Source organism: Leucoraja erinacea, chromosome 30, assembly GCF_028641065.1.
Source record: "Leucoraja erinacea ecotype New England chromosome 30, Leri_hhj_1, whole genome shotgun sequence".
Classification (NCBI taxonomy): domain Eukaryota; kingdom Metazoa; phylum Chordata; class Chondrichthyes; order Rajiformes; family Rajidae; genus Leucoraja; species Leucoraja erinaceus.
The window spans coordinates 24,906,611-24,918,880 of NC_073406.1; the positions used below are offsets into that span (position 1 = coordinate 24,906,611).

Genomic DNA, 12,270 nt, shown 5'->3' on the forward strand with positions numbered 1-12,270 from the left:
CACTGTATCTCTGTACACATGGCAGTCATAAACCAGTACAAATACATACCATTCTCTTACTCTCGCCAGCAAATGCCTCCCTGACATAAAGGGCTCCCACAGCATTTTCCATGTTGCCATTGATGTAGCTGGCACATTCTCGCCACCGTGCCTCTTCCACGCTGGTACCATACAACGCCTGCGGTAGTGAATTAAGAAGAATGTAACTGTTGATCACCGTATTTTGCGTGATGTCTTGAAACAATTCAATGGTATCAGCTGTAACATAAATCTATGAACATAAAACATTAGTACAGGTGTCAGAGGTTACGGGGAGAAGACAGGAGAATGGGTTCAGGAGGGAGAGATAGATCAGCCATGATTGAATGGCAGAGGATACTTGATGGGCCGAATGGCCTAATTCTATTATTCCTTATGACCTTATGATTAGAGAGGCAATATTATCTAACTTGGTTCTAGCGAACAGTAAACGTGAATGTAAATGGAGATGTCTGTTTCCATGCTGTATCTTTCAATCCAATTCAAATCAAATCCTTCTGAAGTACAGTACATTTATCATTTGCATATGTGAGGCATTCCTGTTGCTATTCCTAGGAGGTACAATCAATGACACAGCAGCATTTAGCGTCACAGGATAGGTAAACAAGATAGGATGCAGCTATGACAAAGTCACAGATTGCTTCTGTATCTTACTCCACGGAGTCACCATGTGATCAAGCCACATGATAACTGAAAATCAAATTTGGAAAGGAAACATTGAATTGTAATTCAAAATAGAAAATGTGGACATAAAAACCTTTATAAAAGCAATAAACTCGAATATGAAAATTAAAAAAAAACTAGATGCTGAAAAACTAATTCAAAAACAGACTATGCTGGAAATACTCAACAGGTCAAAAGAGAAACAATACCAATGTTTTGAGACTGAAGAAGGGTTTTGGCCCGAAACGTTGTCTATTTCCTTCGTTGCATAGATGCTGCTGCACCCGCTGAGTTTCTCCAGCATTTTTGTCTACCTCGATTTTCCAGTATCTGCAGTTCCTTTTTAAACACCAATGTTTTGAGTCAGTGGTTGCTTCTGACCTTCTGAGTATTTCCAGCATTTTCTCAATGTATAGAGCTTGAATGTGCTAGAGCTAACACTCATCATCGCTTCTGATGCCTTGGAATCTTTTTCCTTCATCCTTTAGGTCAAAGCAACATTGACCAGCACATTATATACCATGCTGTTTGCTAAAGAGGGCAGCGAGTCGACTGAGACCTTGGTACACAATGGGCTAGAGAAGGAAACAGGAATGAAGGAGAGAGAAAATGGTGTAAGGGAATCAAATTAGACCGAGAAAAGAAGATACAGAAAGGAAAAGATAAGATGCAAGAGTGTCAGATGCTGGAGGGGACTGCTGCTTATGCTGCTGAAAGTGCAGCAGATCAAACTGAGCAACCACTTATGGAAACATAGCTCCCAGGCACCGCCTGCCACAGGCGGCTTTGTGTTTACAGAGTCACAATAAACTGCATGTTCAACTCACTGGATTTTCCATCTTGCTTTGAGGTATAAACTCATCAGCTTACACAAGCTGTTTGACAACATACTCTGGTGTCTGAGACCATGCAAATAGGAAGATGATAATGGGCCAAAGTTCTTTGCTCCAGGCTTAACAATGGCCTTTCATCTCCTCATTCATATCTTAATTGAAGACATAATGCGCAAACGTCTGCAGAGGCTACAGGATATACACAGGATATACACTTGTAAAATCCCTTAGTTATAACTTAATACCTACTGACTCAACAGGGCATGATCATGTAACTGATTCCAGCAGCAGCTTCTACTAGTCTGATTTGACAAAGGATTGAGGCCAAAATCTAGCACGTCTTCCATCATACAATCATACAGCGCAGGAGGCCCAAGTTCGACCCTGTGTGGAGTTTGCATGTTCTCCCTGTGACATATGGGTTTCCTCTGGATACTCCAGTTTCCTCCCACGTCATAAAGACGCGTTGGTCTGTAGGTTAATTGGCCTCTGTAAATAACCTCCAGTGCGTAGGAAGTGGGTGAGAAAGTGAGATATAACCATATAACCATATAACAATTACAGCACGGAAACAGGCCATCTCGACCCTTCTAGTCCGTGCTGAACACATATTCTCCCCTAGTCCCATATACCTGCGCTCAGACCATAACCTTCCATTCCCTTCCCGTCCATATAACTATCCAATTTATTTTTAAATGATAAAAACGAACCTGCCTCCACCACCTTCACTGGAAGCTCATTCCAGACAGTCACCACTCTCTGAGTAAAGAAGTTCCCCCTCATGTTACCCCTAAACTTCAGTTCCTTAATTCTCATGTCATGTCCCCTTGTTTGAATCTTCCCTACTCTCAGTGGGAAAAGCTTTTCCACGTCAACTCTGTCTATCCCTCTCATCATTTAAAAAACCTCTATCAAGTCCTCCCTTAACCTTCTGTGCTCCAAAGAATAAAGCCCTAACTTGTTCAACCTTTCTCTGTAACTTAGTTGCTGAAACCCAGGCAACATTCTAGTAAATCTCCTCTGTACTCTCTCTATTCTGTTGACATCCTTCCTATAATTAGGCGACCAAAATTGTACACCATACTCCAGAATTGGCCTCACCAATGCCTTGTACAATTTTAACATTACATCCCAACTTCTATACTCAATGCTCTGATTTATAAAGGCCAGCACACCAAAAGCTTTCTTTACCATCCTATCTACATGACATTCCACTTTCAGGGAACAGTGCACAGATCTTCCCAGATCCCTCTGTTCATCTACATTCTTGAATTCCCTACCATTTACCATGTACGTCCTATTTTGATTTGGCCTGCCAAGATGTAGCACCTCACATTTATCAGCATTAAACTCCATCTGCCATCTTTCAGCCCACTCTGCCAACTGGCATAAATCTCTCTGTAGACTTTGAAACTCTACTTCATTACCCACAACCCCACCTATCTTAGTAACATCTGCATACTTACTAATCCAATTTACCACACCATCATCCAGATCATTGATGTACATGACAAACAACAGTGGACCCAACACAGATCCCTGTGGCACCTCACTTGTCACTGGCCTCCAACCTGATAAACAACCATCCACCATTACTCTCTGGCATCTCCCATTCAGCCACTGTTGAATCCATCTTGCTACTCCACCATTAATACCCAACCATTGAACCTTCTTAACCAACCTTCCATGAGGAACCTTGTCAAAGGCCTTACTGAAGTCCATTTACACAACATCCACTGCTTTACCCTCATCAATTTCCCGAGTAACATCTTCAAAAAATTCAAGAAGATTAGTCAAACATGACCTTCCAGGCACAAGTCCATGTTGACTGTTCCTAATCAGACCCTGTTTATCCAGATGCTTATATATATTATCTCTAAGTATTCTTTCCATTAATTTGCCCACCACTGATGTCAAACTAACAGGTCTATAATTGCTAGGTTTACTCTTAGACCCTTTTTTAAACAATGGAACAACATGCGCAATACGCCAATCCCCCGGCACTATTCCCGTTTCTAATGACACTTGAAATATTTCTGCCATAGCCCCTGCTATTTCTACACTAACGTCCCTCAATGTCCTAGGGAATATCCTGTCCGGACCTGGAGACTTATTCACTTTTATATTTCTCAAAAGTGTCAGTACTTCCTCTTCTTTGAATCTCATAGTTTCCATAGCTACTCTACTTGTTTCCCTTGCCTCACATAATATAGATAACATAGAACTAGATGGTCAACATGGATTCGATGGGCTGAAAGGCCTATTTCTACGCTGTATCACAAAACTATACAAAATAGTGTCTGATCTATCGCATTTTTTATTGTGTTAAGGGCCTGTCCCACTTACGCGACCTTTACAGGTGACTGCCGGCACCCGTGATATGTCGCCAAAATTTTCGACATGTTGATAATTCAGCGGCGACCAGAAAGACGCTACGACTCTTTGGAGACCTTCACAACCATAGGAGACCTCTCACGACCATATGGATACACCCATTACACATTGCTTCCTACTAATAATGTGGCCTTGCATCGGTTTGTCACTTCCTTGGATCCCCTTGTTCATTTTCAGCGACCTGCTATCTATGATCTTAACAAAGGCCTTGTTAAAATCCATGACAATCGCATTAAAGGCACTGCCTTCACTGATCCCCCTCGTTACTATCCTCCAATAATTGTACGTTTGTACGTTCTCCCCTTGAGCTGCGTGGGTTTTCTCCGAGATCTTGGGTTCCATCCCACACTCCAAAGATGAAGGTTAATTGACTTGGTATACATGTAAAAAATTGTCTCAAGTGTGTATAGGATAGTGTTAATGCACGGGGGGTCGCTGGTTAGTGCGGACTCGGTGGGCCGAAGGGCCACCTTTCTAAACTAAACTAAAACTGTGCAGATTGTTCCAGTCCCTCCGATAGCAAATACTCAGCAACTCACAATGGAATTCTGCAACTAGGCTTTGTTAATTTTGGTGATAAAGTAGAAATGGAGACCAAACTGGTCATTCGCCTGTAAAGTAGTGAGAACCAGAAGTGAACATGGACCAGTACAGCACAAGAACAGGCTCTTTGGCCCACAATGTCCATGCTGATGCCAAGACCATCTGCCTGCACATAATCCATATCGCTCCATTCCCTACATATCCATATGCCCATTGAAAAATCTCTAAAATGCCTTTATTGTTCAGCCTCCACCACCTCCCCTGGCAGCATGTTCCAGTCACTCGCCATGTAAAAAAAACTTGCTCTGCACATCTCTTTTAAGCTTTGTCACACACACACCTTAACCTGTTCACTGTCAAGTTTTCTTTTACAATATTGCCCATGACCCAAGTGTACTCGGCAGTGGCACTGAACAGGTTAAAGCTATGCCCTCTAATATTTAATTTTTCCATCCTTGGAAAAAGGTTCTGACTGTCTACCCTATCTATACCTCTCATCATTGTATCTGCTTCTGCCATCAGATCTTCCTGTAGCCTCCGGCTTTCCAGAGAGAGTAGGTTGCTTGGGCTCAGGATACCGGTATGAAAATGGGTGAGTTGAGTAGTCCCAGCAGTTAAATCAGTTAAATGCATTATACAACAGTATCACAAATAAGTCTTTCACCATGGCTGACAGCATAGTTTGGCTTTGAAAATCATCAGATCTTGTAGCGTTAAACAGGCATTTAATACAATTCATCCCGAATGCCTTCCAGTTAAACATCACAGAACTTATTTATAGCAGACAGAGAATGGATAAGAATGGATCTGTCAAAGGCAGAAAATAATGAATCCTTGTTTAGTGGAGTTATGGGCGACAATACTGCGTGGGATGTGCTTGGTATTATAGCTTGTAATTAAGATAAACGACTTGAACGGAAACAAAATGGTGAGTTTTTGGTGGCAAGGGTGGGAGGGGGGAGAAACAATGGGATTAAAGGAAGAAATGCATTAAAGTGGGGTTGAACGTGTAGGCAAAGTGATGGGTGAAGATGAGAATTAATGGAAGCGAGCATATCTATATTACTTAAAGTCTGATCTTGACCGCTTTTGGCCCATTGTGCTGCGATTTCCGACAGAACGCCGCCACCTACGGCCGTCATTTTTGGCTACCTCGCTCAGAGCCCCCCTCCGCCTTACGGGTATGGAGGAGTTTTCCAATCGATGAAAATCAGAGAGATATTAATGTTTTTAAAAAAATCACTATTCTCTCTTTTGCCCCTGCTGGAGGGAGGGGCAGGGACTATAAAACCAGGAAGTGGTGTGCCTCACTCAGTCTCTGCAAGATGGATGAAGCCAAGGATCATGTCTCTCTGAGCTCTGAATAACACTGAACAAATGTCTACACAACTGTGAGTCCCCTTAATGTGGTTTGAAAATGAAAATATGGTTTGTTTGCAGTAAAAAGGCACTGCCTGCAAATGTTTTTTTGGGTGCTTTGGCTTGAAGGTGAAAGGCACTACTTACTGCAAATGGTGGCTTAGGTGCTTTGGCTTGAAGTTGAAAGGCATTACTTACTGCAAATGGTGGCGGGTGCTTTAGCTTGAAGTTGAACAACACTACTTACCGCAAATGGTGGCTAGGGTGCTTTGGCTTAAAGTTGAAAGGCACTACTTACTGCAGATAGTGGCTTGGGTGCTTTGGCTTAAAGTTGAAAGGCACTACTTACTGAAGATGGTGGCTTTGGTGCTTTGGCTTGAAGTTGAAAGGCACTACTTACTGCAGATGGTGGCTTGGGTGCTTTGGCTTAAAGTTGAAAGGCACTACTTACTGCAAATGGTGGCATGAAGTTGAAAGGCACTACTTACTGCAAATGGTGGCTTGGGTGCTTTGGCTTGAAGTTGATAGGCACTACTTACTGCAGATGGTGGCTTTGGTGCTTTGGCTTGAAGTTGAAAGGCACTACTTACTGCAAATGGTGGCTTGGGTGCTTTGGCTTGAAGTTGAAAGGCACTACTTACTGCAAATGGTGGCGTGGGTGCTTTGGCTTGAAGTTGAAAGGCACTAATTACTGCAAATGGTGGCTTGGGTGCTTTGGCTTAAAGTTGAAAGGCATTACTTACTGCAAATGGTGGCGGGTGCTTTAGCTTGAAGTTGAACAACACTACTTACCGCAAATGGTGGCTAGGGTGCTTTGGCTTAAAGTTGAAAGGCACTACTTACTGCAAATGGTGGCATGAAGTTGAAAGGCACTACTTACTGCAGATGGTGGCTTGGGTGCTTTGGCTTAAAGTTGAAAGGCACTACTTACTGCAAATGGTGGCATGAAGTTGAAAGGCACTACTTACTGCAAATGGTGGCTTGGGTGCTTTGGCTTGAAGTTGATAGGCACTACTTACTGCAGATGGTGGCTGTGCTTTGGCTTGAAGTTGAAAGGCACTATTTACTGCAAATTGGCTTGGGAGCTTTGGCTTGAAGTTGAAATGCACTACTTACTGCAAATGGTGGCTTGGGTGAAACTGTTGGGTACAAATGCAGGAATAGCAAGATGGATTCAACAGTGGCTGAAAGGAAGAAGCTAGAGGGTAATGGTGCATGGCTGTTTGTCGGGTTGGAGGCAGGTGACTAGTGGGGTGCCTCAGGGATCTGTGTTGGGTCCTTTGTTGTTTGTCATGTACATCAATGATCTGGATGAAGGGGTGGTAAATTGGATTAGTAAGTATGCAGATGATACCAAGATAGGGGGTGTTGTGGATAATGAAGAGGATTTCCAAAGTCTACAGAGTGATTTAGGCCATTTGGAAAAATGGGCTGAAAGATGGCAGATGGAGTTTAATGCTGATAAATGTGAGGTGCTACACCTTGGCAGGACAAATCAAAATAGGACGTACATGGTAAATGGTAGGGAATTGAAGAATACAGTTGAACAGATCTGGGAATAACCGTGCATAGTTCCTTGAAGGTGGAATCTCATATAGATAGGGTGGTAAAGAAAGCTTTTGGTATGCTAGCCTTTATAAATCAGAGCATTGAGTATAGAAGCTGGGATGTAATGTTAAAATGTACAAGGCATTGGTGAGACCAAATCTGGAGTATGGTGTACAATTTTGGTCGCCCAATTATAGGAAGGATGTCAACAAAATAGAGAGAGTACAGAGGAGATTTACTAGAATGTTGCCTGGATTTCAACAACTAAGTTACAGAGATAGGTTGAATAAGTTAGGTCTTTATTCTCTGGAGCGCAGAAGGTTAAGGGGGGACTTGATAGAGGTCTTTAAAATGATGAGAGGGATAGACAGAGTTGATGTGGACAAGCTTTTCCCTTTGAGAATAGGGAAGATTCAAACAAGAGGACATGACTTCAGAATTAAGGGACAGAAGTTTAGGGGTAACATGAGGGGGAACTTCTTTACTCAGAGAGTGGTAGCGGTGTGGAATGAGCTTTCAGTGGAAGTGGTGGTGGCAGGTTCGTTGGTATCATTTAAAAATAAATTGGATAGGCATATGGATGAGAAGGAATGGAGGGTTATGGTATGAGTGCAGGCAGGTGGGACTAAGGGAAAAAAGTTGTTCGGCACGGACTTGTAGGGCCGAGATGGCCTGTTTCCATGCTGTAATTGTTATATGGTTATATGGTTATATGGGTGCTTTGACTTGAAGTTGAAAGGTACTACTTACTGCAAATGGTGGCTTGGGAGCTTTGGTTGGAAGTTGAAAGGCACTACTTGCTGCAAATCGTGTCGGGTGCTTTGGCTCGAAGTTGAAAGGCACTACTTACTGCAAATCGTGGCTTGGGTGCTTTGGCTTGAAGTTCAAAGGCACTACTTACTGCAAATGGTGGCATGAGGTTCAAAGGCACTACTTACTGCAAATGGTGGCTTGGGAGCTTTGGCTTGAAGTTGAAAGGCACTACTTACTGCAAATGGTGGCTTGGGAGCTTTGGCTTGAAGTTGAAAGGCACTACTTACTGCAAATTGTGGCTTGGGTGCTTTGGTTTGAAGTTAAAAGGCACTACTTACTGCAAATGGTGGCTTGGGTGCTTTGGCTTCAAGTTGAAAGGCAATACTTACTGCAAATGGTGGCTTGGGAGCTTTGGCTTGAAGTTGAAAGGCACTACTTACTGCAAATGGTGGCTTGGGAGCTTTGGCTTGAAGTTGAAAGGCACTACATACTGCAAATGGTGGCTTCGGAGCTTTGGTTTGAAGTTGAAAGACACTACTTATTGCACATGGTGGCTTGGGAGCTTTGGCTTGAAATTGAAAAGCACTACTTACTGCAAATGGTGGCTTGGGTGCTTTGGTTGAAAGTCATTACTTACTGCAAATGGTGGTTTGGGAGCTTTGGCTTGAAGTTGAAAGGCACTGCATACTGCAAATGGTGGCTTGGGTGCTTTGGCTTGAAAGGCACTACTGCAAATGCATTTACTTCCTCTTTGCACTGTGTATTGATTTTAGATAAAACGCTACCACTTACGGCTGTGATTTTTGGCCATCTTATTCAGTCCCCCTCCGCTGAGCAGATGCAGAGAATTCTTCCCATCAATGAAAAATAAAAGTGTTATTAGTGTTTAAAATTTTTTGAGTATCACTCTCCTGTCAATCACGCCATGAAAGCCACACCTTTTCCGTTGGGGGGGGGGGGGGGGGGGGGGTTATCAAACCCGGAAGTGTGGGTGTGGCTCAGTCTCTGCATGATGGGGGAGGGAGAGGTTACGACTGTCTGAGCAGTGAATCAACTGAACACACTGAATGTCTACTGAACTGTGAGTTTGGTGTTTTGTGTGGTTTTACGGTGGTTTCACCCTGCATGAAATGGTATGAAGCTGCATTTAAATTTGGTGGCCTTGCACCCTGCTTGTATTCACCAAGGAGAAGGATATTGAATTATGTGAGGTAAGGGAAACTAGTAGAGTAGCTATGGATACTATGAGGTTCAAAGTAAAAAAAGTACTGACACTTTTGAAAAATATAAAAGTGGATAAGTCTCCAGGTCCTGACAGGATATTCCCTAGGACATTGAGGGAAGTTAGTGTAGAAATAGCCGGGGCTATGACAGAAATATTTCAAATGTCATTAGAAACGGGAATAGTCCCCGAGGATTGGCGTACTGCGCATGTTGTTCCATTGTTTAAAAAGGGTTCTAAGAGTAAACCTAGCAATTATAGACCTGTTAGTTTGACTTCAGTGGTGGGCAAATTAATGGAAAAGATACTTAGAGACAATATATATAAGCATCTAGATAAACAGGGTCTGATTAGGAACAGTCAACATGGATTTGTGCCTGGAAGGTCATGTTTGACTAATCTTCTTGAATTTTTTGAAGAGGTTACTAGGGAAATTGACGAGGGTAAAGCAGTGGATGTTGTCTATATGGACTTTAGTAAGGCCTTTGACAAGGTTCCTCATGGAAGGTTGGTTAAGAAGGTTCAACTGTTGGGTATAAATGCAGGAATAGCAAGATGGATTCAACAGTGGCTGAATGGGAGAAGCCAGAGGGTAATGGTGGATGGCTGTTTATCGGGTTGGAGGCAGGTGACTAGTGGGGTGCCTCAGGGATCTGTGTTGGGTCCTTTGTTGTTTGTCATGTACATCAATGATCTGGATGAAGGTGTGGTAAATTGGATTAGTAAGTATGCAGATGATACCAAGATAGGGGGTGTTGTGGATAATGAAGAGGATTTCCAAAGTCTACAGAGTGATTTAGGCCATTTGGAAAAATGGGCTGAAAGATGGCAGATGGAGTTTAATGCTGATAAATGTGAGGTGCTACACCTTGGCAGGACAAATCAAAATAGGACGTACATGGTAAATGGTAGGGAATTGAAGAATATAGTTGAACAGAGGGATCTGGGTATAACCGTGCATAGTTCCTTGAAGGTGGAATCTCATATAGATAGGGTGGTAAAGAAAGCTTTTGGTATGCTAGCCTTTATAAATCAGAGCATTGAGTATAGAAGCTGGGATGTAATGTTAAAATTGTACAAGGCATTGGTGAGACCAAATCTGGAGTATGGTGTACAATTTTGGTCGCCCAATTATAGGAAGGATGTTAACAAAATAGAGAGAGTACAGAGGAGATTTACTAGAATGTTGCCTGGGTTTCAACAACTAAGTTACAGAGATAGGTTGAATAAGTTAGGTCTTTATTCTCTGGAGCGCAGAAGGTTAAGGGGGGACCTGATAGAGGTCTTTAAAATGATGAGAGGGATAGACAGAGTTGATGTGGACAAGCTTTTCCCTTTGAGAATAGGGAAGATTCAAACAAGAGGACATGACTTCAGAATTAAGGGACAGAAGTTTAGGGATAATATGAGGGGGAACTTCTTTACGCAGAGAGTGGTGGCGGTGTGGAATGAGCTCCCAGTGGAAGTGGTGGAAGCAGGTTCATTGGTATCATTTAAAAATAAATTGGATAGGCATATGGATGAGAAGGGAATGGAGGGTTATGGTACGAGTGCAGGCAGGTGGGACTAAGGGGAAAAAAAATTTGTTCGGCATGGACTTGTAGGGCCGAGATGGCCTGTTTCCGTGCTGTAATTGTTATATGGTTATATGGTTAAATGGAATGAAACTGCACTTGAATTTGGCGGCCTTACATCCTGCTTGAAGTGGTATGAAACTGCACTGAATTTGGTGGCCTTGCACCCTGCTCAAAGTGGTATGAAACTGCACTTGAATTTGGTGGCCTTGGATCCTGCTTGAAGTGGTATGAAACTGCACTTGAATTTGATGGCCTTGCACCCAGCTTGAAATGGTTGGAAACTGCACTTGAATTTGATGGCCTCGCACCCTGCTTGAAAAGGAATTTCAAGGAATAGTCATGAGTCAACTGCCAGCCCACCAGCTGTGAGTGAGCTGCCAGCAGATCAGGCTTGAGGGACTGAGCTGCCACTCCAAGAACCCATACCAGCACTCCAGAAAGCCCCCCCCACTGGCCACCAATATTGGAATTTGTGGAGAGTTGGAATATTGAGTCGGGGGACCAGCCCTCCCGTGTGAACATGGGACCCAACGGGTCCCACTTAGACTAATATATATATATATATGTATATATATATATATATATATATATATATATATATATATATATATATATATATATATATATAAAGAGGGAATAGAAAATGCACTTTACAAATGGAAAATTGCAAAAGCCATGGGTGAAGTTACATCACAATAATGCTGAATTATATAACCAAAGCAGTGATGGAGGTGAAGAATCTGTATATTCCTCTGGGTTGAACGTTGATCTCCCCACCATCAAAAGGGTTGACAGGAAACACTGCCTCAAAAAGACTGCTAATATCATCAAAGCACTTGGCCACACACTCCACTCACTGCTACCAGAAGGGTCTCTACCCGAAACGCCACCCCTTCCCTCTATCCAGAGATGCTGCCTGTCCTGTTGAGTTACTCCAGCATTTTGTGTCTATCATCAGGAAAGTGGTACAGGAGCCCAAGAACCGTGCCCTCCTGCTTCAGAAACAACATCTACCCATCCTATGGTATATCTTGCACTAAATGTTGAACCCTTTATCCTTTGTCTGTACACCACTTGATGACAGAAGGAACTGCAGATGCTGGCAAATCGAAGGTAGACAAAAGTGCTGGAGAAACTCAGCGGGTGCAGCAGGCATCTATGGAGCGAAGGAAATAGGCAACGTTTCGTGCCGAAACCCTTCTTCAGACTTCTTCAAATGTTACCTATTTCCTTCGCTCCATAGATGCTGCTGCACCCGCTGAGTTTCTCCAGCACTTTTGTCTACCACCACTTGATTGTATCACCAGTCTTTTCTTTGACTGGATGGAAATGCAGCCAA

General features: G+C 42.9%; 1 protein-coding gene across 1 annotated transcript in view; it reads right to left on the reverse strand.

Moving 5' to 3' along the window:
* The window catches only part of mmel1 (membrane metallo-endopeptidase-like 1), a 121,047-nt gene that overhangs the window by 36,214 nt on the left and 72,563 nt on the right, over window positions 1-12,270 (reverse strand). The window contains exon 13 of the mRNA XM_055659689.1: window positions 50-178. Within this exon, the coding sequence (XP_055515664.1) occupies window positions 50-178 (129 nt within the window). The remainder of the gene's footprint in view (window positions 1-49; window positions 179-12,270) is intronic.